We start from the raw sequence: 24327 nt of genomic DNA, 5'->3' as shown, positions 1-24327 counted from the left end.
AGGTTGGTACTGATAACATTTTTACCTTAGAGTAATCGGGCACAAAATAGAGCTAGGTGGGCAAAGTCGAAGGAGACAATCGGGGTGAAGGTCTCTTTAGTACACCCTTAAATTGCTTTATGGCGCTGTTTGTTACAGAAGGAGAGGGTTAAGGGTCAAAGCTCAGTCGGGAGATTCTAATAAACTAAGGAGAGGACAGAGAAAGAAATGATGCACGCTCAGTTTACAACTTGTGCTTAATCCATATCAATGCCTGTGTGTAAAAGATTAATTTTAACTGACTAAAGGTTGAGATTTATTTGCAGGGTTGATGATCTCGCCTGACTCCTCGCACACTTTGATTGAGTGAATGACGCTAATTTTATTGGTCATAAGGTTAACTTGTTACTTAGAGGCAGTAAAAACTAAAAAAAAGGGAGTCATGAGGACACGGTGGATGATATCTCTCTTTATTGGATGGGAGGTATTATCACATGATATCTCAGATAACTAAGAATGAGAGGTAAAATAATGTCATGTAGTCAGAGAGGTTGGACCAAAAGAGGGCAGTATAATCACATGTGTTGGAAACTTTCATCACGCTGGTGCCATGTTGTTTGAATAGGGTAACATTGTGAAAGTCTTATCTTTGCACTATTGTTAAGATTTTGTGACAATAGTTGTATGAATCTGGCCTCTGCTGGGAAAGATTCACGCTCCATATATCGCCCACATGCAGTCGAAGGCATGCAAAGCATTTTTAATATGCATTTCAATTGTCAAATGAGCAAAATCACAAAAGGGAAAATGCTTTTTTACAATCACGCCTAATAAATATTGTCAAACACTTAAAGAAACTGCTGTCTATTTGCATCACCGAATGGTTCAAGTCAGCAGACAACTGCTGAAATGAATTCCACCTCCACGTTCTCAGAGTCTCCACGTGCTGTCAGCTGTGCTGTTTCTTGTGGGTCTCACCAGCTGTAACAGCATCTCCATATGGAAAGACTCTGGCTTCCAGTGGAGCTGCTGTTATCTATGGAGGGACACCTCTTGTCGTCGAAAAAGCTGCTGGGACAGTTCGCACATCTGACAGTCAAAAGATCCTGTGTACAGTAAACAACTTCTATTTGTTGTGTTTTCATTCTGTGCTGTTTTTATGCTTATTTCTACGCAGGCTGTTCTTTCAAATAAAAGGAAGCTGATCCCTTAATAGCTGTTTAGTGTGTTTTTATTGAGCTGTTTGTGCGGAGAGAACACAAAGATGACACTGAGGGACACCTTAGGTCGACATCATATCGTTTTAGTGTGGGAGAGAGATTTACGCATGTTTCATCCGCAGTAGCTATCAATAATCCAAACTACAGCAGTATTAATAGACATCCACTTTTCATATATTGTAAGTTTTATTGAATAAGCAAATGAATGGCTACGTTTTATTCAAATGTCATGACCTATAGGCCCAACTTAACATTAGATTTGGAGGCAAGTGAAAACTAAAATTTAAAAAAAGCAAATAAAACCTATGAAACTGTATTTTTCAATCGTATATCAACATATGTAATATCAGAAAAGTATTTAACAAATTCAATATTGAAATGATTGCATACTACGCCCCGATGGACAAATGACCTTTTTCTGTTCTCTGTTCTCTTCAATGTTAAGAGCATGAATGAATGAAAGAATGAATGAATGAATGAATGTATTAATAAAAGACAATTCTAACATTACATACAGAGGCAACAGAAAGCAAAAGGAAACGTGTCATTATGACCATATCTGTGTGCAATTAGATACAGCCGAATGACATTAAAACTGAAACCACATTTGCACACTGAAGCATCATTTCTGGTAATAGTAAAATGTTACTGGAAGTTGCAGTGACTTGAATGGATGCTTTGAGTTTTCCAAAGAGTTTCCAGACGGCAAGATATAGTAAGTATATCACATAGAAACCTAACAAATTAAACATTCAACGCTGCCATACTGAAATAAAGCACCATAAAAAAGACAGGAGTGAAATAGTATTTTCTACTACAGTGTGGGAAAGTATACCTGTGAAAGGATGTTTGGTCCTGGATGGAAGATCGGTTTATGATTATTTATGTTATTATAATAAAAGGTCAATTCATGTGTGTATTCTCTTATTAATACTCATAAAATAGAACTGTTTATATTTTGAGGCTCAAAAACTGAAACACTGTGGCTAGAAAATATACAATATTACTGTGTAAAATAGGGGTAGACTGGTTAGGGGTAGACTAAATGATCTGAATTTGCTTATCAAATATCAAATAAATGAAATAAAGTGAAAGTATTCAGTATGGCTAGACCGATTATTGGCCCTGGCCCATTATCGGGGCAGATATCTCTAATTTGTCTGTCAATTTGCTGATAAAACAAACCCATTTAAAAATGTGCTATTGTGGCACTGATGCAACATCCTCTAACACAATGTCCCGCCCTTAACGATATCTTACACGTCACAATTAAAAGCCTGATAAACAATCAAATAATCTGATTCTGCAAAGTAGAAAGAAACTAAATGTGTGAAATACATGTAGTGGAGAGGATGCATAAAGGAGCGCAAAATGGAAATACTCAAGTAAAGTACCCTTAAAAATGTTACTTGAGAAGAGTACTTGAGTAAATTGTACAAGGAGTTTTGAAACAAAAAGATTAATTTTTACTACAAATAAATATCGGTCCCAAATATCGATTTTCGGTCTCCTTGATTTCTAACATTTGGTGTTGGCCCTGAAAAAGCCATATTGGTCGGCCGAAGCAAAGTTCCAAGATATTGTACATAAGTACAGTAATTGAGTAAATTATAGTTACAATCAATCACTGGTTTAATATTACGATTTTTTATTTTCCTGTAAATGTTTATCGCCTCCAAATATTAAGTTATCAACCTCTAGATTTATAATAATTGGTATTGGCCCAGAAAAAAACACATCAGTCGACCCCTAGTGTGAATTGAGTATTAATGTGACATCATCGTAATTTTTACGTGAAGGACATTGCAAATAAAGATAGACTGAGAAATTGTGGATTCTTTAAAATTAGGATCATAAACGTGTCTGTCACGACTACCTGGCAGCGTTCGTACTTTTATTGTGAAAAATGTCGAACGTTTCCGGTATCCGTATACTAGCCTTCTTTGGTGGTTTCACCAACTGACAGCCGGCTGCTAAACGAGTTAGCCAACTGCGAAGAGGAGTTTTAACGGGTTCACAGTCAAAGCTGCGTAGTATCAGACGATATCTAGATTATCTAGAACTCAGTGTTTGTGGTGGACTCTGGCTGGCCGTTTTAGGTTTGCCCACGTCAGCTGGAGAGGGAGTCCTCCCTGCATGACTGACTCGTAGTGTGTGGCTAGCTAGCGAAAGAGGAGGGTGGGGACAAAAAACTTCCCAAGACCTCGCCCAGCCGTTGCTTCATTCCAGCAGGCAGCTACTCTGTGGACGGTGTGAGAGAGCCACACCACTAAACCAGCTAATTGCACAAAGGGGAGGCCGACACAGTCGTGTCAACTAAGGGCAAAAATCAGCAACTATGTTCAGAAAAAACATGAAGAAGGACCCGGAGCTGTTCCAGAACGTGTCGGAGGGGCTACGGCGGCTTTACCGGACCAAACTGTTCCCGCTGGAGGACACGTATCGATTCCACGACTTCCACTCTCCTGCCCTCGAAGATGCCGACTTCGACAACAAGCCCATGCTCCTCCTGGTGGGTCAGTACTCCACCGGGAAGACTACTTTCATCCGGCACCTCATGGAACAGGACTTCCCCGGTATGCGGATTGGCCCCGAGCCGACCACGGACTCTTTCATCGCCGTGATGCACGGTGAACAGGAGGGGGTGGTGCCGGGTAATGCTCTGGTTGTCGACCCCAAGAAGCCCTTCCGTAAACTCAACGCCTTTGGCAACGCGTTCCTCAACAGGTAAAGCCACTGCCAAGTCCTCAGACCACATCCAAGAGCTTAAACTGAGCAATGTGAACTATGTAATGCACTAGGATTATAGGGTCTAAACCCCTCGGTTTATTCATTAATGTGTGAGTGGAATTAATATCAATATACTCTTGAAATATATCATTTGGAAATACAGCTGGTTGTGAGGAGACGTGTCATAACAACACATCACCTGTGCTTTAAATGCCCTGCATACAAGTCTTTACTTGTTACCATTCTCTTTTCAAGGTGTGCTGTTGCACAGTGCTCCCAGCAGTGTCGGATTCAAGTGAGCGTGTGAGAGAGTTTTCCCTCTCTCATCATCCTGAGAGAATGCGGATGTTAAGTGTCAATAGTTTATGCCAAATCAAAGGACAGGAAAGGTGCTTTCCGACACCCTACTCCACTGAGTGCGAAGTTCTTTCACTTTGGGCCACAACCTACCAATTAGTATTGCACCTTGCCCTTCATCAGACACTTCTTACCAATACTGACCGGCAGGGTCACTGGTGACTGATCGTTTTGTCCCAGTGTCAAAGAGTGGCCCCTTGAGTATAGAAATAGTTGTAGGTGATGTTGCTAGGCAACATGCTGACCTTGTCCTGTCCTCGGATGTAGGTGCCATAAGTTTTGTACCTCCTGGTCATATAAGTGTTACTTCATAAGTAAAAGCCGACGAGCCAACTCCCTTATTCACTACTTGTGCGTAGGCCTGGTGAAATCTTATCACAAAGGGTTAAAGGTTTTTGTGTGACTGTGTCTCTTCCTGTAGTATTGTTTCATTGAGTCAGCAGTTGTTTCACCAAGGTTATAGTTAGTGTCAAGACATGATTCAGCTCATTGGAGTCTGATCCACATGCCTGATGATCCAGACGTTCTGCGGAAATTCCCACTGCACTTCTTTAAGTTTTATGAATCACTCAGACTGACACCTAAAGTCTGTAATTCAGCCTGATGTCAAAATGTTCTCATGGAAAAAAACCCTCTAGTGAGTCAGAACTAAAGTCTTGCTCAGGTGTGGGGGGGAAACCCCTGGCAATTACACCAACAGCTAAATAAGAGCAGAAGAGAAAGTGAAACGGTATAGAGGGAAAGCTTGGTTGGTGATGTGCCTTTAAACCAAGAGAGATCGGAGAAGGACAGTGAGAAGACTGCCAGTGTCAAGAGCCCGACTGATAACTTTGTCAGATGATAATATAAGCTGATATGGGCCTATCCTATTTCAAATACTGCAAGTATATTGTCTGATAAACACCAATATGAAGAAAAGAAATTCCCCCCAGGACATAATGTAGAAAAAGAGGCTTTATAACTACTGAATATCCAGTGAGGTTTACTGTCATTTAGGACAATAAAGTATATTGGTGAACTGTAAATATCCTGCCTGCATTTGTGTCGGATAACTGCATTTGAGGGATTATTGCAAAACAAAATGTGTGTTTATGCATATATTCTGTTTCCATGAGAAAATCCGCTGATATATCTATCAGAATTTTATCTTCCTTACATTGGTGTCATTGGTATACTAGGGGTACCTGTGTTGCTGTGGTTCTACAAGTGAATCATTGAGATTATGAAATTAGCTTCTCTCAAATAATGAGTGCAAGGTGAGACTGCACAAGCAAGGTGCTATGAGTCAGAGCCAGTGTGACGTTGCTTGGTGAAAGCTAGAACATCTTAAACCGTGCTGTTGTGATGACATCAGATGAGTAATATCCAATCGCTGATCGTGTCACTTCCTGCAGAGGATGTGGGAATATCTCCTCTTTCCGCAGTGGCCGTGTGGTGTCACCCTGCAGAGGGATAGCCAGCCAAACAGATGGACAAAGAACACACAAATTAACTTGTGGAGAGTGTTTGTCTTAATCTGTTATTAGCTTGAGATTATCAAGTGGGTTGTCTGGCCATATGTTGCAAGTTGACACACAGTTAGGCCTATTGCCCATATTTTCGAGTGAGGTCCCTTCCTTTAATTATGTGGAGTGCTGCCTTATCTTGAATGAGTGCAAGCGTCTGCCAAACGGCATCGGTCAAACTGAGGAAGAAGAAGTCGTGCGGTTTAGATAATACTTGAAGGGGGATGGAAGTGTTTGACTTCATAGGCCACGATTCACCCCTCTGGAGTTTATTACAGGCTTGAGGGGAAACCAGATAAGATTGTGGATAAACAAAAGCTATTGTCCGTAGTAGCATAATTTGTCAAACTGTTGGACACAATCCTGTGGTATCTTGGGACCTGTGGTTCTCTTTGAATTCAGTCTGCATCCTTGTCCTAGGAGCATATTCAGGTTGGAGGGGTCACACTTTGGCTCACATGATCGTACATAGCAGAAAATGTGTGGATGAGAAAAGCAGGTGCACAATCTGTTTGAACAGCTTTGTGTTTGTGTCAACCCAGTACATATTTAATCAGTTGTGATGGCACACTGCCTCCAGCGGGCCTACTGTAGATAAAACTTCCGTCAAGAACCAGATCCAGACAAGCATTTGGAAGCAGGCTGTTTTTGGCTCAGATGGGGCCAGTTTTCCATTTTCCCCTCAGGAGGCCAAAAGTATTTGGATTGGCCCTCGGCTGTTGGTTGAATGTGTTTTTGCTCATGAAAGCAGGTTGGAGATAGCGAGGATCAGATAGTTAAATACCTGATTTAAAGGAGGAGGAGAAAATACAATATCAGGGGAGCACACAACGCCTTGTTCAGCTTGATGGCAGCTCCACTGTGTCGCTCTTTAACCATAGTCATTCTACCTGTAGATTAGCCTTTAACTACCAGCCTCAGAGAGGACTTGCCCTCAATGTAATCAGTTATTTATGAGAAGAGTAAACAGAAATCATCTGATGCATACACATACAGTTTGCACTCTGCTTTTGTGTAGTCTACTAGCATGCTAACTTTCACAATTTTTCCATTATTTCTGTTAGGATCGACCAATTTGTTTCTTTCCGGGCCGATGCAAATTATTAGTAATCACAGAGACCAATGACTGCTTTTTGGTACTGAAATACATTTGCATTAAAACTAGAATGGCACTCAGTAGAGTAAATACATCCACAAAGGCCCAATAGTTCCCAATATTTCAATCAAGCCTAATTTAATATCAAACTAGAATGCCCTTTATCAGTGTAAATTTCAAACCATCCATAACTTCTTAATCATAATTTTAGCAGATCTCATTGGATATAAGATTTAAAACATTTGCAAAACGTTCATCTGCTGAGAGTAGCCTCGTCTCTTCTCCCACAGATCTGGATCCACTTCAAATCTATTGTATCTGTTTAGAAAAACTGTTAATATATCTCTGAATCCCCATTATCTCAGCTGTATATTGGCGTTACTTGAAGGGGTCTCTATCCCTATTTGTGTACGGTAAAGTGGCTGAAAAAAAGACTCCCCTATTGGAAAATATTACAATCCAGATCTGCATGAAATTGTACTCACTCAATTAGCAATCAGTTGGTGTTGTGGGCAGGACATTGAGTGGTAACTTAAGATAGAGAAAGGAAACTGGATCTAAATTATGTGGTATCGGATCGGTGCGTAGACTCACGACTAGCCGATATTGATAAATGCATTTTTAGCAGTATTGGCAACATTTCCAATACTGGTATTGGAACAATTCTAGTTTATCTGAGTGGCAATCGGACATCAGAAACACAAAAAGCAATAAACACAAAAAGCTGATTATCAGCCATGAGCCATTCAGCCTAATTTCTTTTTGCCAAGGCTGGTTTCAGAAGGTCTAAACCACTTATCTCCTTGAAAAGTGACATTCTTCCACCTCAAGATAAACCTGCCTATTTCTTTTAGCTCTTGCTTCCTTCTAGTTAAAATACCATTGCAGTCAGAGGGCCTCGGTGTGTTTTCTGCTCTCTGTAAGCCATTAGTCAGTAAAACCATTAGTCAGCAAAGCTTATGTTCCGCACAGGCCCACCCGGGCCCACACTGTCCAGCTTCGTCCTGTCCTGCTCATGGCCTGTTATTTCAGGACACTGACTCTGCACTTTATAGAGATAGTGGTTGACACATGTGCATCCTTTCAGAGCTCACAAACAAATACACTTGACGAGGCATGGTTTTGATGGAAATATATCGGATATAGATAATTTATTAATTTTCACATGGGAAGATTTTAGAGGAAGGAAACGTGGAAAAGTGACACAGTTGTGACTTCCCTGTCCACATCTCCAGTGCTAGCGACAGCCACCCTGTTTCCTCTTCTCTGCAGGAAGTTGAGGTTATTATGTGAGGGGAGGTCATGGGTCAGGAGGTGGAGCCTGACCCCCAATCACATCGGGGTCTGACGTGGAATATTAACCTAGGTCTCACAGCCAGGATGGGTTTCTCACTTTGTTGAGACATAAGTGGACAGCTAAGGATCTCAGTTCAGGGCTCGTGGGGCCCCTGTGCCTGGTAGGGTCTTCTGTTTCTATGAATTCCTGCTTGAGGCCATCAGAGCATTTTTTCCTACAAGCTCTATGTGGAAAATGTAGGGGTAGATAGTTCAATGGAAAACCTTTTGCCAAAATTCCAACAGGATATCATACGCCATCATCTATGAGAGGGAGTGGAAAGATCTGCATGTTTGTTATCGTTGGCAGTCACTGTTACTGTAATGTTATACTATTCAGAGGATCTCCCTTCTCTCATATTTCTTTGACTTGTTCATTGTCCTTGAATTTTTCCTTTTTCCTCCCTGCGTGAGGTATGGGATCTCTGTTAGGGTTTGGTGTGTGTGTGTGTGTGTGTGTGTGTGTGTGTGTGTGTGTGTGTGTGTGTGTGTGTGTGTGTGTGTGTGTGTGTGTGTGTGTGTGTGTGTGTGTGTGTGTGTGTGTGTGTGTGTGTGTGTGCGCGCGCGCGCCCTCAGTGTGGTTGCAGCAGGAATGTAAAAGCACGGTTCTCCCAGTCTTATGACCCGGTGCCTCTGAGCTCATGTTGGGAGTATCGGTTCAGATTGAGTGAAAAGGGCAGCAGAGCGAGAAGTAGTACTCTGAGCTGTGGGCTTTCTTAACAATCCCCTTCTTTGTCCTGAGTGGGACGCCGTGGGTTTATGCAAAACCACTCATCCTCTCCCGCTTTATACTGTGTGTATATCTGTCTGTGTTTGTGTGAAAGTGTGTGTTTGTGTCTTGAGAGCAGCGTTCCCTTTTTTTTTTTTTTTTTTTAAGTATTTTTTTGGCCTTTTATGGCTTTATTGATAGTACAGCTGAAGATATGACAGGAAACAGGGTGAGAGAGGGGGAGTTACACGCAGCAAAGGGATCCGGGTCGGGAGTCGACCCCAGGTCCGCTGCAGAGCCTCGGCACATGGGACAGGCGCTCTACCAACTGAGCTTAACGGCGCCCCGAGCGTTCCCCTTTTAAAGTTTAAACACCAGTGTCCCAGCTTCAAAGAGGCCATTGTGTACTGAATTATGTTGCGTTGGGCATGACTCAGGCCTGCAGTTCATTACTTTTAATGTATTGTCCAAGTGTTTCCCTTACATTCTTACATCAATAGGGACCTCCAACAAGAAACCCACCCCACCCCACACACACATAAACCTGACTATGAGCATGTAGTCCTGCACTGTTAGTAGTACACACCTGTCAATTAAAGCTGAACCAATTAATCAATAAGTTAATTTAAGTCATTTTCAAGCAAAAACATTCCAGTTTTAATATGACGTGGATTTTAGATGTCTCTTGTGATATTAAACTGAATATCTTACATTTATTAACTCTTAGTCTAACAGTACAAGCAATTTTAAGAGTCAACTTAAAGGGTAATTCCACCAATTTTAAAATCAAAGTGTGTTTACAGGTCTTGGTGAGTACCACAGCAAATTAAAAAAAATTGTATAAAGCCTTTTGTGGCTCCAAAAGAAAGCTGCAAGTAATCTGCCTCTAATGTTGACACTGAGTGGCTAAATTGCATTCTGGGTAACGTAAGAACGTAGGTTTTGAAAAAGGAAGAAGAAAGTATGGAATATGAAAGATGTTATCTCCTGTTCTACTGTATCGATTCTGATCATTTGTTTTTAAATTGAGTCCAACAGTGGTCTGCTTTTCAAAACCTGGTGCCTACATCACCCACAATGCAACTTGGCCAATGAGTTACAAAATGCTTAATACTACTTTTTCAAATTTGCTGTTGTACTCCGCAAGAACTGTAACCACAATGTGACTTACCAAAATGAATAGTCAAATAAATCAATAATGACACCTAGAGATGTACCAATACCGTTCTCTTCTCTCCTTATGTTTGGGATACCTGAACTTTGTATTTCAGCTGATAAAGAATAATGATCCAATGCCAAAAAAAACAAACTTGTGTCAGTTGTCATTTATGGATTTTGGCTGCTTGTGGAGCAAAAACATCAGTTAAGTTGCTTACAGTTGTACAGGACTACTGGTAAGTAGCTGGCTCCTCTTTCTAATAAATAAATTGAGTGGTATCATATCAGTGCATAGACTTCTTATACATCAATGGAATATCCAGCATTGTGTGCAGTTTTTGAGGCTCTGCAAATACTGGTATAGGTATCAGAACAGCCCTACTGACGTGCTGTGTGGCATTATTATTTTAAATGTTACCTGCTATTATCAACTAATTATATCAACATGAACAATTTGTCATTGCACGGACTTCGTGAAACCCACATTAGTCCTTTCCTCCCACTGCTGCTTTTTGTTTCAGTTGTGTATCTTTCCCAGCAAGGGTGTTTTGCTAATGTTAGTGCCTGAGAGCGTGAAGGTTGATACTGCAAACCTCCAAAATAATGTCTGTTTAATGCCAAGCTTATGTATAAACACTCACCCGACTGGTATTTCTCACCCTCCCTCTCTGCCCCTACCCGCTACACTCTCTACCCTCTCTACCCTCTCTCTCTTTCTCTTTTACTTTCTGTTTCTCCCTCCCTGTCCTCTGTACTGTCTCTTCTCTCATTCAGGTTCATGTGTGCCCAGATGCCTAACCCTGTCCTGGAGAGCATCAGTATCATCGATACTCCTGGAATCCTGTCTGGGGAGAAACAGAGGATAAGCAGAGGTCTGTCTGACATAAACACCTCCATTTTTTCTAAGCACTTGTTCACTCATCTACTCACTAGTACTACTGCTGTTTAACAGAACCACACCCAGTCTGCTCAAAACCTGTGAAAATACTACAAAACAGAGTGCCTTGCGTGCATGCAAAATAAACCCACAGGAAATCACATGTTCATATAAAAAAAGGAAACATGCTTAAACAACCTACATGCTCTTCCTGTCCTTAAGTCTCACTCTGGTATTTCTGTTTGGCTTGTGCTCTGCAAAGTCAACTCCAGCAGTCTGGCTCATAGCGTTGTCAAACCTGTATTTAACGCTTAACGCCCTCAGGTCAGCCTTAACCAAACAGGTCATGTAAATCTATTGGAGGCCTTCACAGCTTGAAAGTAGCAAAGAGAAGGCACCAAGCACTTCAATTTCATTTTTTGTCTCTGTACCTTGGTTTCCTGCCGCACCATCTTCTTTCACATCCTTTCCTCTTTTTGTTTTTTACTACTGTTTTCAGTTCAGCATGTAGCAAGGTTTATATTAAAAGGGTTCAAAAATGTTTCCGCTATGTAGCTGTGTGCCCTCATTCATCACTTTATATCTGAGTCATTTCCCTATGTACTGTGGAGATAAATCAATTCATAATTTCATCTATTTCGCCACACAGTTCTGTGACCTGCAGGGTCACTTGTGAATTGCCACATCCGCAGTTTTACTTTTGATGATGTGACAGAATGCAGAGCAGAAGGTAACAGTGGAGCTGAATGCAGCTTCTGCTTTTCCTACCTGACTTGAGCCCCTTTTAAGAGGAAGCGCACATACATGCAGTAGAGTTTCTGTGTACTCTAGAGAAAGGATGTGGAGTAAAATGGCAAACATAGCAGACAGTTTCCCAAGACTGCCCCCCCACCCCACCCCGCCCACTGCCGCTAGTGTTGGACAGAGAGCTCGTACACAGTCAGTTAATCTGCTCTTTATTATGGAGACTGATTTCCCACGAGACAGAGCAGTATGAAAAATATGACGTAGAGCTTAAATGTCAGCCTATTTTGATCATTATTTGATCATTTAAGACAGCTTTTTTTTTTTTTTACTTTTTATGCACCAAGTAGGCTATTTGAAGACATATCTTTACCCAGTAAGTTTTTAAAGGCACTTTGCACCTTTCATAGATAATTGAAGTATTCGTTAGTTGCTGTTTTAATAAGAAGCCATAGGAGAAGAAGACGCAGTAAAGATGGTTGCCAGGGACACTGAAAAGGCCAAAGATGCGACTGTAAACATGGAAGTGTAAATAAGTGGCATCTGATAAGAAACCAAAAGTAAGTGTGTGTGTGTGTGTGTGTGTGTGTGTGTGTGTGTGTGTGTGTGTGTGTGTGTGTGTGTGTGAGAAAAGAAAGGGTTCATGTGGAAGTGAACCTGTCGACAGAAAGGGGGTGCAGAGGAAATCTGATGCCTCATACCTCAGACAGTTTTGTTTCTGTACATACATACTTATACAGTCTTACTGTCAAAGACACACTCTATGTCAAGCTCACACGCACTCTCACACACACGTTATCATAGTAACTGTTTCTGTATAAACACAATACTGTACTACCCAGACGTACTGTACTGACTGTGGCATATATAAACAGGACCGATTGGATTGTGCTGCTGAAGTGTGACGGGCATGTGTGCGCACGTGTGTGTGTGAGTGAGTGAGTGAGTGAGTGCGTGCATGCGCGTGGGTGCTCTGCATACTAGTGCTGTCTGTACTGCTGCGGGTCTAAAGGAGCTTTACATTCAGAAACAATGAAATATAGTTGGCCTTGCATGGACGCTACCCTTTTTCATTGCATAATACTCTGATAGTGGATATATTTTTGATTGAGTCAGCAAGTTTGGCTCAGTGCTTCTTCCTTTATGGACCATGAAGTGATGAAAACTATAATGAAACTGAATTTGCAGAACTAGTTGGCGTATTTCCCACAATCACTGCCGATGACCGGACATGAATGTTGAATGTTCAATGACATTCAGCAGATTTTGCTGACGGAAAAAAAAGCTTTGTTGAAACTTCAACAACATGTGGCCATAACATAGCCCTGTAGCAGTGTATCACAAGGTTTGACATCTACTTATTTTAACTGCAGCACCAATTTCCTTTTACACATAGGTTTTTGTGCATATTAAACCAGCAAGATTTTGCCCGTAAAATAGTGTACTAATTAGTTTCCCCCTGTCTTCAGTCTTCAAGCTAGGCTAAGCTAATCAGGTCATAGCTGTAGCTTCATATTTACTGTACAGACATGAGAGCGGTGAAGATCTCATCTAAATCCCAACAAAGAATATTCCAGGATTATCCAGGGGACTTGAATGAAAATGTGTTTTCTTATATGTCCAGAAAAATAACTGTGCAGTCTGGTCCTCCCACTTCCCTGTCAATGATTGGCAGATGATTTTGAGGCCTTCTGAGGCCTTTCTAAATCTGTCATGAGCAAGTGAGTGGGTGTATCACTGCACGTCGATGAACATGGTAGAGATATAGCAGTTGTTGATGCTATGTGCTATAAGTAAGTCTAAGCTTGAGCAGCTGTCTCTCTGTCTGATTCCCTGACGTGTGCGTTAAAATAGACTAAAGAAAGAATGAGCAAATGTCCTCTGGGTCCTCCCACAGGGATCTCAGACTTAAAATTTCCCCCTTTATCCCTCCCTGCTTTCAAATGACGACTTGAACGCAAACGGACAAAAACTCCTTTCAGCTGAGGGTGTTTTCCTTCATGCACCCTTTTTGTCCATCTCTAATTACATTCATGTTTTTCTTTTACTTTCACTTTTAACGCCCCCCCCGTCTTTCTCTCCCTTTCTTTTTCCCTTTTCCCTCTTATGTCCATCTCCTCCATCGTCTATCTATATCACCGTCGCATTTAGTGTCGCTCTCCATCTACCGACTGTCTCTCTTTTGTATACATGTGCTCAGACACAGACAAAAGCCGGCCATGTTGGAATGCATGTGCAGCAGATCTGGCGCTGATTGTGCGATGGCCGAGATGAGCGTTTAGAGCAACTACATTCTTCTCTGATCAGATGATCCACAGACCCTAATCAAAACCATAATTCTCTCTTCCTCACTTCCTCCCCAGCTCCTCGAGGCTCAGAGAGAAAAAGGCCAGTTTTATGTAATCTGTGTTAGTCCTCTTGATTCTCAAATAACAAAAAACAGTGAGTGTCTGAACTCCAGCAGATGCTTTTTTTTTTTTTATATCAACCCTCGTCTTTACAGTCTGTCTCAAATGTTTTCTCTCTTGCTTCCTTTTTATCTGTCATTTCTGGCAGGCTTGTTGTTTATAGGGCACATTTCTGAAAACAGTCCCTGATGGAGGTCATTTTCAACACGCTGTCAGGCTTTTTCAAAAGGGCCCGAACTTTACCTTCAGACTCCACTCCTGCTGTCTCAGTAAAGCTAGTTAATATGTAACCCGGGGAGAAAGCCCTGACTCTCGAAAAGCTCTTATCTAAACATTATTCGATCAATATGAATAGAGAACGCACAATTAAACCTGCTTCAATACAGTTTATTGACTTTTTGAAGCCATCAAGCTCTTTGGTGGGTTGAACTCTTGTATTTCTCCAGACCAGTGTGCTCTGTGTGTGTTTGTAAGTACAATAGTAATGCAAAATGTGCGATATGCCTCCATACTGACATGAATGTGGAAACTATCGTACCTATTTATGTTGTTTGTGGTTCTTGTCTGATCTGAGTAGGAATTTATCACCCTCCTTATGCAAACTGTGAGGCTCTTCACAATAAGAGCTCTTCATCACAAATGATATTGACATGGACTGGAACAGTTCAAATAAACAACGGTCTAGTCCACACTTACACTTACAGGTATTTTTGGTCTAAGAAAAAAACAATATCCGTCCCAACGAGCATTTTAGCACTGTTTAAGAAATAAAATGCTTGTTCCTGTCTTTCTGAATATACACAATATAAACCATTCTTTCAATGTGTGCTACATACACTGAAAAGGCCCAGTTACGTCATTTTAAGCAAATGTGTGTGTCTGTGTCATCATTTCCAAAAATCTTAGTTTATGCCGAGTTTTCGGAATGTGTTTTCCTAAAGCTCAATTTTCAGTGAAATAAAACGCTGTTAACGTGTGACCAAAACACAAACAAGCTTCATTTTAAGAGATGCCCGTGTACGTCTGGACAAGGCCTGAAGCACTTCTGTTCTGGATTGAATCTGACTCAGCTGATTAATAAACCAACAGGGTTTCATATAAGGACTCCATTATGTTCAACACTATGAGACTATATTGACAAATGATCTTTTCCAGAGCTGAACTGCTGGAGTTTAGGCACGAGGTATCAGTGAACATTGTGCAGTAACCCATACAAGAATTAAAACATGCAAAGGTGGAGTTATCGCTTCAAGAAACTTGAGATAACGTACTGTGAAGGGATTCATGTCTGATCTTTAAAATTCAGATATACACATAATTTGATTGTCACACATTGAACAGGATTGCAAACCAGCAAGATCCCTTCAAAACTCAAAGAAATAAAATAGATTATTAATCCAGGGACCTTATTCATAAAAGAGACTTACAATCAGTTTAGATTTTAAGTATGACTTCAGTAGAAAACCACGTACGAGTAGTTATTTATAGAACCGTGCTCTGATATAGAAATGATCTTATCTCTAATGAAAGTCTAAACATGACTTAAGTGATTTACCAGCTGCTTGCGGGGGGGGCTAACAGATTGGGATGCATGTGCGTCAAGGCTTTGGCAAACTTTACATGAGTTTTGTGAAAAAATGTGCAGCAGCGACACACTCCCAAGCTTCGTGTTTGGCTTTGATTGTCAACCCACGACTGACACCACTGAATAATATGTGTTGCCTGGCTTCAATTTCCTCTATCATCGCTGTGATCTTGTCTTCCAAAAAGTTTGAGTTTCTCTTTTGGGTTCCATGGCTATTCCTGAACAGGCAGAATGATTATAAGAGGAAATGACAAGTCATTTTAAGTTGGTTTGAGAGTCAAAGTTCACAGGTTCCTCAGTTATAAATAGGATTCTTAAAACCTGCTTAGGGAAAGTTTTTTATGCTCATTGTCTTTTAAGAATCAAACATAAGCACACAGTCAGGAAGGTCAAGTAAGTTCAAGTACAAATCATAAAATTAGGCTCCAGGTTATCAAACGACAATATTGGCCTACTGTGAATATATCCTATGGATGTATATCCACCGATAATTGCAAGAAGTTGTAGCTCAGAAATGCAAAACTAGCTTTGAGAGCACGTCACAAGTACAGTTTTCTCAACTGTATGAAGTCCAACTTCAAATGTGTCTTGGTCATTCTTTGAAAAACGGATCTAAGAGATCAAGATTGTTGGTTTATATTAAAACGGCTACTATCAAGCTCCAAAATATTAATGTCAGTGCTGGCTTCAAAATACACTCAGAGCAACTGTCAAATTCAATATTTAGACAACAAAGAGAGTATTGACAAAACATTGCATGCTAAATCTACATACTTCCTGTTCTCACCCACATTGTGTAACGGTCATTTAGCAACAAATGTTAGACAGTTATCCAGCCAAAATACATGCAAGGTTTAATGTTCTTTCGAGCTTGTGTTAGTCATTTCAGACTGAGGAAAAAATCAAGTGAATCGACTGTTCAGTCACTAACAGGGCAGCAACAGAGCAAGTCATTAATGGACACAGCAGTGTGTGTGCAGCTCTCATCTTTAATCAGCCCATCTGCTTTTCTCTCTCCAGGTTACGATTTCGCCGCTGTGCTGGAGTGGTTCGCAGAGCGCGTGGACCGCATCATCCTCCTGTTCGACGCCCACAAGCTCGATATCTCGGACGAGTTCTCCGAGGTGATCCGAGCTCTGAAGAACCATGAGGACAAAATGCGCGTGGTGCTGAACAAGGCAGACCAGATCAGCACTCAGCAGCTGATGAGGGTCTACGGAGCGCTGATGTGGTCTTTGGGAAAAATCATTAACACGCCTGAGGTAAAAAGCACTTGTTTTTCACATATGTGCTTCTGTGGATTCAACGCACGTAATTAAATGGACAAAATTTCAATCCGATTCAGTCTGAGGTAGATCTGGACAGGTTTTAACATCATTGAGCTGACCTTCTCAGTTCATCTTTGTAACAAAAGATGTGTAAAAACTCCAATATGTACTCCAAGATGATAATGAAAGGGAAGTTCTTAAACCATCTGTCTCAAAACTTATAACCTGATACCGTGTGACCCGCCTTGTCTTATGATGTTTCCTTGACTGTTTAGTTAATGTTTGATCCGGGGCCATATTCATAAACTGAGAGAAACCTTTGGATCATGTAGAGAATTATTCATTGACTGTGAGTGCACTATATTGTGAAGCCTCACCATAGGATGTGAAACAAAGAACTGATACATTTAAAAAGTTTTATTGTTGTGTCACTGTCAACCGCACAGTCCTTTATTACATTGTCACACATCCTGTGAATCTATTTTAAGGTTTAAGATGTGTTTTTTTGTGTGCAGCCACATTGCAGTGTCATGAATGTGACCTGTGAAAGAATCTCTCTCATGTGGGTGTGGGCAGTAAAGTCTAACCTTATGTACAGTGAAGATTAACTTGTGCCAACTTTATTCCAGGTGGTGCGCGTGTACATCGGGTCATTCTGGGCCCAGCCCCTGTTGGTCCCAGACAACAGGAAGTTGTTTGAGGCAGAGGAGCAGGACCTCTTCTTGGACATCCAGTCGTTGCCGCGCAATGCAGCACTACGCAAACTCAATGACCTCATCAAACGAGCTCGACTCGCTAAGGTCAGTAGAAACAACACTAATGCTACGTTCAAGTCAAAGTCGGACGTTTGAATGTCCTCGAATGTCCTTTGAACAAAAAACTTGGCTGACCGCAGCAAAATGGTGTTTCTTTAGTAAATGTACACACAATAGAACCCTCAGCAGACTCCTTGCATTATAAACGAAAAAGACACCATTATACATTTGATTTTATAGTAATCGGTATACACTGATTAGCCTTATACAAATACTGTCATCTACAAATCTACAAATGACGTTTCACTCATAACCACAAAGTTGAACTTAATGGCGGTGATAGAAGATAAGTTGGTAGGTTTCATCCTCTTAGACCACAAATATCTGAACAAAGTTTCCCACCAATCCGTCTGACTGTTAAGATGTATCCATCAGGTCCAAATGGGTGGATCGACCAACAGACCAACATTGCCATCTATAGAGCTGTGCTGCTCGAAAAGCACCAACTCATGTTATTACTCATTACTCTTATTTTCACTCTCTTTCTTCCTCATTCTCTGACCACTACCCCATGTCCTCCAGCTCAACAGGATTGCACATAAAAAAAATTGTTAGTTTCTTAAATAACCAAAGACAGAAGTGAGCAAAGATTTTAGCAATTTGATAAACCACTGACCTTGAAACACTTACGAGAAGAGAAGAGGGATTATTTGTTATTTCCACTCAGTTGCGATGTAAATTTTCTGTAACTTCCTAACTTTAAAAAACCCTCTCGATATGTTAGACATACAAAAATACTCTGCTTTAAAAAATCTCTGTGTCTGGTTTGGTTTCTCATACCAGAAAAGTCCTCATTCTCTGTATGTATACTGGAGTTGCATGAGGGACCCGGAAAGGCTTCTTAAATAGTGGTGATGTCACACAATTGTACAAACACCTTAAACTCAGATTTAAAGCTTGTAGTAACTTCTAGTGTCAAACTCTGCACATACACCACTCTACACAGTGAAGCACAAACATCCAAACAATTCTCGACTGAAGAATGACTGAACATTTTTCCTGGTAGCATCAGAAAGCCCCTGAAGATCTCTAAACTAATAATGTTATAGTTATTACAATACCGGAGTACAATAATAACTGAAAGTGTGTCCCATTTCCTTTCTGGTGTCCAGGTGCAAGCCTACATCATAAGCTCTCTGAAAAAGGAAATGCCGAGTGTGTTTGGAAAGGACTCCAAGAAGAAGGAGCTGATAGCCAACCTGGGAGAGATCTACCATAAGATCGAGAAGGAGCACCAGATCTCACCTGGCGACTTCCCCAACCTCGCCAAGATGCAGGTGAGTTAAAGAGAGAAAGGAGGTACATCAAGCCCCCTAAACATCAGACTGTGTTTGACTTCTTGGTTATATAAATCCCTGGAAACAAAAGTTCAGAGTAGAATGACCTTTCAACCTTTACTCTCTTCACATCTTTGCCCTTCTTTCCTGCCCTTGCCCTCCAGGATGGGACAGGACGGGGATGAGATTTATTTTTCCTGGTTTGTCAGGAAATCCTGCTTCTTGTATGCTACTCCTGTTGGTAGCCATTGACGACTGATCTATTTCTATCACCGATTCCTGTTTTCTCTCAACCCCCCATCCCTTCAGGAGCTGCTGAATGGCCAGGACTTCTCTAAGTTCCAGGCACTGAAGCCCAAGCTGCTGGAGGCAGTGGAGGACATGCTCGCCAACGACATCGCCCGTCTCATGGCCATGGTGCGCCAGGAAGAGGCCACCATGCCCAGCCAGTCTGTCAAGGGAGGAGCCTTCGAGGGAACCATGACTGGTCCCTTCGGTCACGGCTATGGAGAGGGCGCCAGCGAAGGCATTGACGAGATGGAGTGGGTGGTGGGTCGCGACAAGCCCTCATACGATGAGATCTTCTACACTCTGTCTCCCATCAACGGCAAAGTGTCCGGCAACGCTGTCAAGAAGGAGATGCTGAAGTCCAAGCTGCCCAACACGGTCCTGGGAAAGATCTGGAAGCTAGCAGATGTGGATCACGATGGCTATCTGGATGACGAGGAGTTCGCCCTTGCCAACCACCTCATCAAGGTGAAGCTGGAGGGCCACGAGCTGCCGCCCACGCTGCCCGACCACCTGGTGCCCCCGTCCAAACGCGGAATGGTCTCGGAGGACTAGACGAAGGCGGAGCAGCCTGTGGAGACCAGCAGTGTCAACGCTTATCGTCATGTTCAGGACTCTCCAGAAAGAAGTCCAACCACAAGCACCAACAGCATCATCGTCCATCAAAGCTGCAAGTCTCCAGGCTTCCTGACGCACCACGAGGAGGCGATGCTGTGATCTTATTCACCAGAGAGAGACTGGAGGGGTTCGGGGGGAGGTGGGAGGTGGAAGGCAGGGGAAGTCCATCTATGTGCATTAGGGGTTAATCTATTAGAAATAATTAAATGGGGGGAGGGGGAGGGGGGGGGCGGCTGATTTGAAAACTGATGAAAGGACTCTACTGGATCATGAACTGAGGAGTAGTTGGAGGTAGCATGATGGGACTGAACATGGGTTCGTGCATCCTGTGTAAAAGATGTCTTATGAATATACAGTCCATATTATTATATGTTGATCCAAAGAAATATAGTTTTTTTTTCCCATTTGGAGAGAGAAAGAGGAAATAAATCTAAACAGCTGTTAGAATTGCTTTATCTATATTTTTGTATTTCCTGACTGTTAACTTTGACTCTTTCCAAATGCTTCCCTTTTTATTATTTTGCCAGATAAATAAAAAGGAATACTGTACCACCTGAATCGTGGTTATGTGGAGTTTTTATGGAATCGCTTTCAATGATACATGACGCTGAATTGAGTTTGAAGAAGGTTTCCGTGGAAGAGTTGCCAATTCAAAACATAAAGTTATTTATATTCCCTCCCATAAATTTGAAATGAATCAGAGTTGCATGCTTGTAATATGCAGCCATCTGACATTGAGGGTCATATCAAGGACTGTGTCAGCTTGAGGTCATCCGCTTTTATTTTGAAAATGCCCTCATTCTCATAGTTTCAATGCAGTCTGCTGCCCTCTGCAGGACAGAAAGGGTCGTTATCAGCACTGCAGCAGCATATACATATAAGGCCTTCTGCCCCTGAAACAAGTCGCCTCTGCATATTTCTGAGGGCAAACTGAAAACAGCGGCGGAGACAGACACTTGTGACATTCTTTGGAACATTTTCGAGTACACATGGAGACAATTTGCAAAGCTAGAAATTCACCACAGGCTCAGTGACACGAGCACAAATCATAAAAAAGTAAGACAGGAAGCTGTAGCTTTATTAAAGACACATTGGAGAGACTAGAGATGAAGTTAGCTGCTGGTAACAGCTTCACCTCACACTGTTATCAACCCTGAGCTTGACAAAATCTGCTCCGAGGTTTGTTTGCATAATTCAAATGAGATGTAGGTGTGACAAACTGAAATGTAAATCAGATTCACATCAACAGTTGATGGTAAATTTGTAGCAATTATGTGATTCTTCTCCCATGTGAACCTTGCATGCAACCAGGTGATCGATGCACAGCCAAGAATCATGTAAACACATCTGCACACTGGAGCTTTCGCTTCATGTTTGGTCATGTATGTTTACATTTTTCCAAACGGTTTTTCATCCCTCAGCCTCGTACCTAAACCTGGTTTTTCCAGTTTTCCAGTTTCCATTTTTTTTTCGTGTCGCCCTGAATCTGAGCACAAGTCTTCATTATCACGTTAGACTCGAGTGTCATGCGTCAGCTCAGCACACACTGATTGAAATTCAGCTCACTGACTCACCAGATTATCAGTCAGCATCAGGTACACGTGATGTTCACCAGCTGGTCTCTCTTTTTTTTCTCACCACAGTGGCAGCAGATTTCAGCCCTGTTGCAGTCCAGAGGCGCTCTCTTGTGTCTTGATTAGTTATTACAGATAATGTGTTCGGTATGCATGGTCGTGTCTTTTTTTCCTGCTGCAGCTACACTTCGGCTCTGCTGCTCACTGTGAACACTGTCACCAGCTGTTCCCAAACCTTTTTTCAGTTTTGACACCTTCAAAATAAAGTCTATTTATGATCCTTTACTACAGGTTATGTCTTCATTGTGGATGCGAGTTGTAACCAGGAGTAAGTTTTCCGTCTTGGATTGTTTCATTTGAAGGCTTTTTGAGGCCTCAAGGGATAAAATGATCCAGAATTTCACAGGAAAGAGGAAAATGAAAATGTCTGAGTAACACAAATAAATGTGTACAGAGTGACGTGTTATGTAAGCTGTATTACAGGTATATGAAAACAGGCGTGTCTTGACATTTTGGATGCCCTTTGGTGTTCCTTGAGCAAAGAAAATTTGAAAACCAGGGAATTAGTTTTAAGGTAATGATCCACTTAGGAACTCTAATAAATCCCTCTGTTTTTTGTCACTTTATCAAGATAGATGGAAAAGTTCACCCTCCGAACCCGCCAAACAATGTTTCTCCTAAACAACTGAAGTAGATAAAGGGACTTTTTAGAATAAGTAAATAAGTAACAAAAACATTTAAATGTCTCCATACAACTCGTCCAGTCTCTGGAAGCCCTGAGATCCTGAACTGATGTGAAAAGAGATTTTTTTTCACCATTGTTAAAACTCAAATCTTCATTGGCGATGCAAAGCTAAAAATGTGAGCATGCACCTGTTAGAAGTGAGTGCACAAGCTCTACAAGGCGCTGAGGTTAAAAGTAATGATTTGCAAATCAGTGGAGATCTCAGAGCTTCCAGAGACTTGTATACTTCAATTACTTGGGAGAAAGCTGCAACGCTTTGTTGTGAAGCTCCAGAAATGTTTTGTGGACTACAACCCCCGCCCCCCCCAAATTCCCATCAGGATCGGGGTGAGCAGATAATGACTGATGAACTTTTCCTTTAAGGGTTAATACGCCCTATATGTTGTTGAGGTTTATAACACTGATAGTGAATAACACCAACATACACGTGTCTGTTATTACAGGGTTTCCGCGGGTCATTAAAAAGCATGAAAAGTCATTAAATGGATTTTGTGAAAATTCAGGCATGAAATGGCATGAAAAAGCATGAACTTCGCTGTTCAGAGGCATTAAAAAAACTTGATTGAATAAAAACATTGTTTTTCACGATTTATTTTGATTATATAAACATCTAAATCTAATTTTGATCGGAAGTATAGCGTAATGGTTGACAGGCGGAACCTTTTAATCGGCTACCTTTTTACGGCCGGTGCACAAAGTTGAGACACCGGAGTAATGCTATCTAGTGTGTGTGTGTGTGTGTGTGTGTGTGTGTGTGTGTGTGTGTGTGTGTGTGTGTGTGTGTGTGTGTGTGTGTGAATGCTGTGGCCATGACTAAAGAACCGAGGAAATAAATGACGGAAAAATGGGGAAATGCAAGTTTCAGCAGAAGTGGTTGGAGGATGAACAATTTAGAAGCTGGTTAAAGCCTGTAGAAGGTAAACCCGGAGAGGCATTTTGCACCGTGTGCAAAAAAAACTTCAAACTTTGCACAATGGGCGTCAATGCGGTAAAATCTCACATGCAGTCAGGGAGTCAAAAGTCGGCGTTGAAAGGCAGGCAGCAGTTAACCGTGTCGAATTTTTTGGCCGTGACCAGCAGCGCAACATCTGCTGTCACCCCTACACCTGCAGCTGCTGCTGCTACCACCACTCCTGCCAACTTAGGCCACAGCAGAGCCGCGACAACGACTACCCCCAGCAGAGCCGGGACAGCGGGGAAGACCACCGACGTGCGAGAAGCATTTGGCTCGAATGCGACTTTGGAAGCGGAGGTGCTCTGGTGTCTAAACACTGCAGTGAAGCATCACTCATATGCATCCAATGACGATACACTCATGGCTCAAATGATCACCAAGTCAAATACTCTAAGGAGGAGACACAAGGACAAATGCCTTGAACTGAAAAATGTTGAGACAGAGTTGGAGCAAAAAGGAAAGGAACTAAGACATATGCACTAATGGCTCACCATGGGTGGATTTTCCTCACCTGGATCCTCAGTGTGGGTGTGTGTGTGGTGGGGAGGACAGAGGTTATTCCCCCCTAGAAACCAAAGCCTGGCTACACCCTGTTTCAATACCAGCATTCAGTTCAGATGTCAGTGCTTACTTGAAGTTAGTCTATCTTTTGTGAGTGGTTGACGTGATAGTTCAACATTTTGGCGAATTTGCCTTCTGCCATAAGCAGTATAGGTTCATTACTTTTAATTATCAGTGCATGTTGTTTTGAGATCCACCGGGCAGAGATGTGTGCTGCCCAGTGAAATATTTGTATTTTGTTGTGTTCTTATTTTGTGAAGCACTTTGTGTTGCATTTAATGACTGTAAACCGTCTTGTGATCCATCTGACAGTTAAATTTGGATTTTCAGATACAAAATTGGCATTGTCAAATGCTTACAATTTGTGTGTGAAAGTATCTGCATTTGGACACTGGCATTAAATTAGTTTAAAGTGGCATGAAAAAGGGCATGAAAAAGCATGAAATGAGATTTGCTGATACCTGCAGAAACCCTGTATTAACACTTCTTAAATTATGGCAATAAGTATCTCATAAGGACAAAT

At 41.7% G+C, this 24327-nt stretch overlaps 1 protein-coding gene across 1 annotated transcript; it reads left to right on the top strand.

The window, feature by feature from the left end:
* The first annotated feature begins 3132 nt into the window (after positions 1 to 3132).
* ehd1a (EH-domain containing 1a) lies at positions 3133 to 20527 on the top strand. The gene is made up of 6 exons (XM_030396716.1): positions 3133 to 3926; positions 10864 to 10961; positions 16724 to 16965; positions 17601 to 17771; positions 18899 to 19063; positions 19373 to 20527. Exons 1-6 carry the CDS (start codon positions 3538 to 3540, stop codon positions 19904 to 19906), a joined length of 1599 nt encoding a protein of 532 aa, XP_030252576.1. The 5' UTR covers positions 3133 to 3537; the 3' UTR covers positions 19907 to 20527.
* The last annotated feature ends 3800 nt before the right edge of the window (positions 20528 to 24327 follow it).

This window comes from Sparus aurata, chromosome 18 (assembly GCF_900880675.1).
Source record: "Sparus aurata chromosome 18, fSpaAur1.1, whole genome shotgun sequence".
Taxonomy (NCBI): Eukaryota; Metazoa; Chordata; class Actinopteri; order Spariformes; family Sparidae; genus Sparus; species Sparus aurata.
This window is presented reverse-complemented; position numbering and strand designations above follow the sequence as displayed.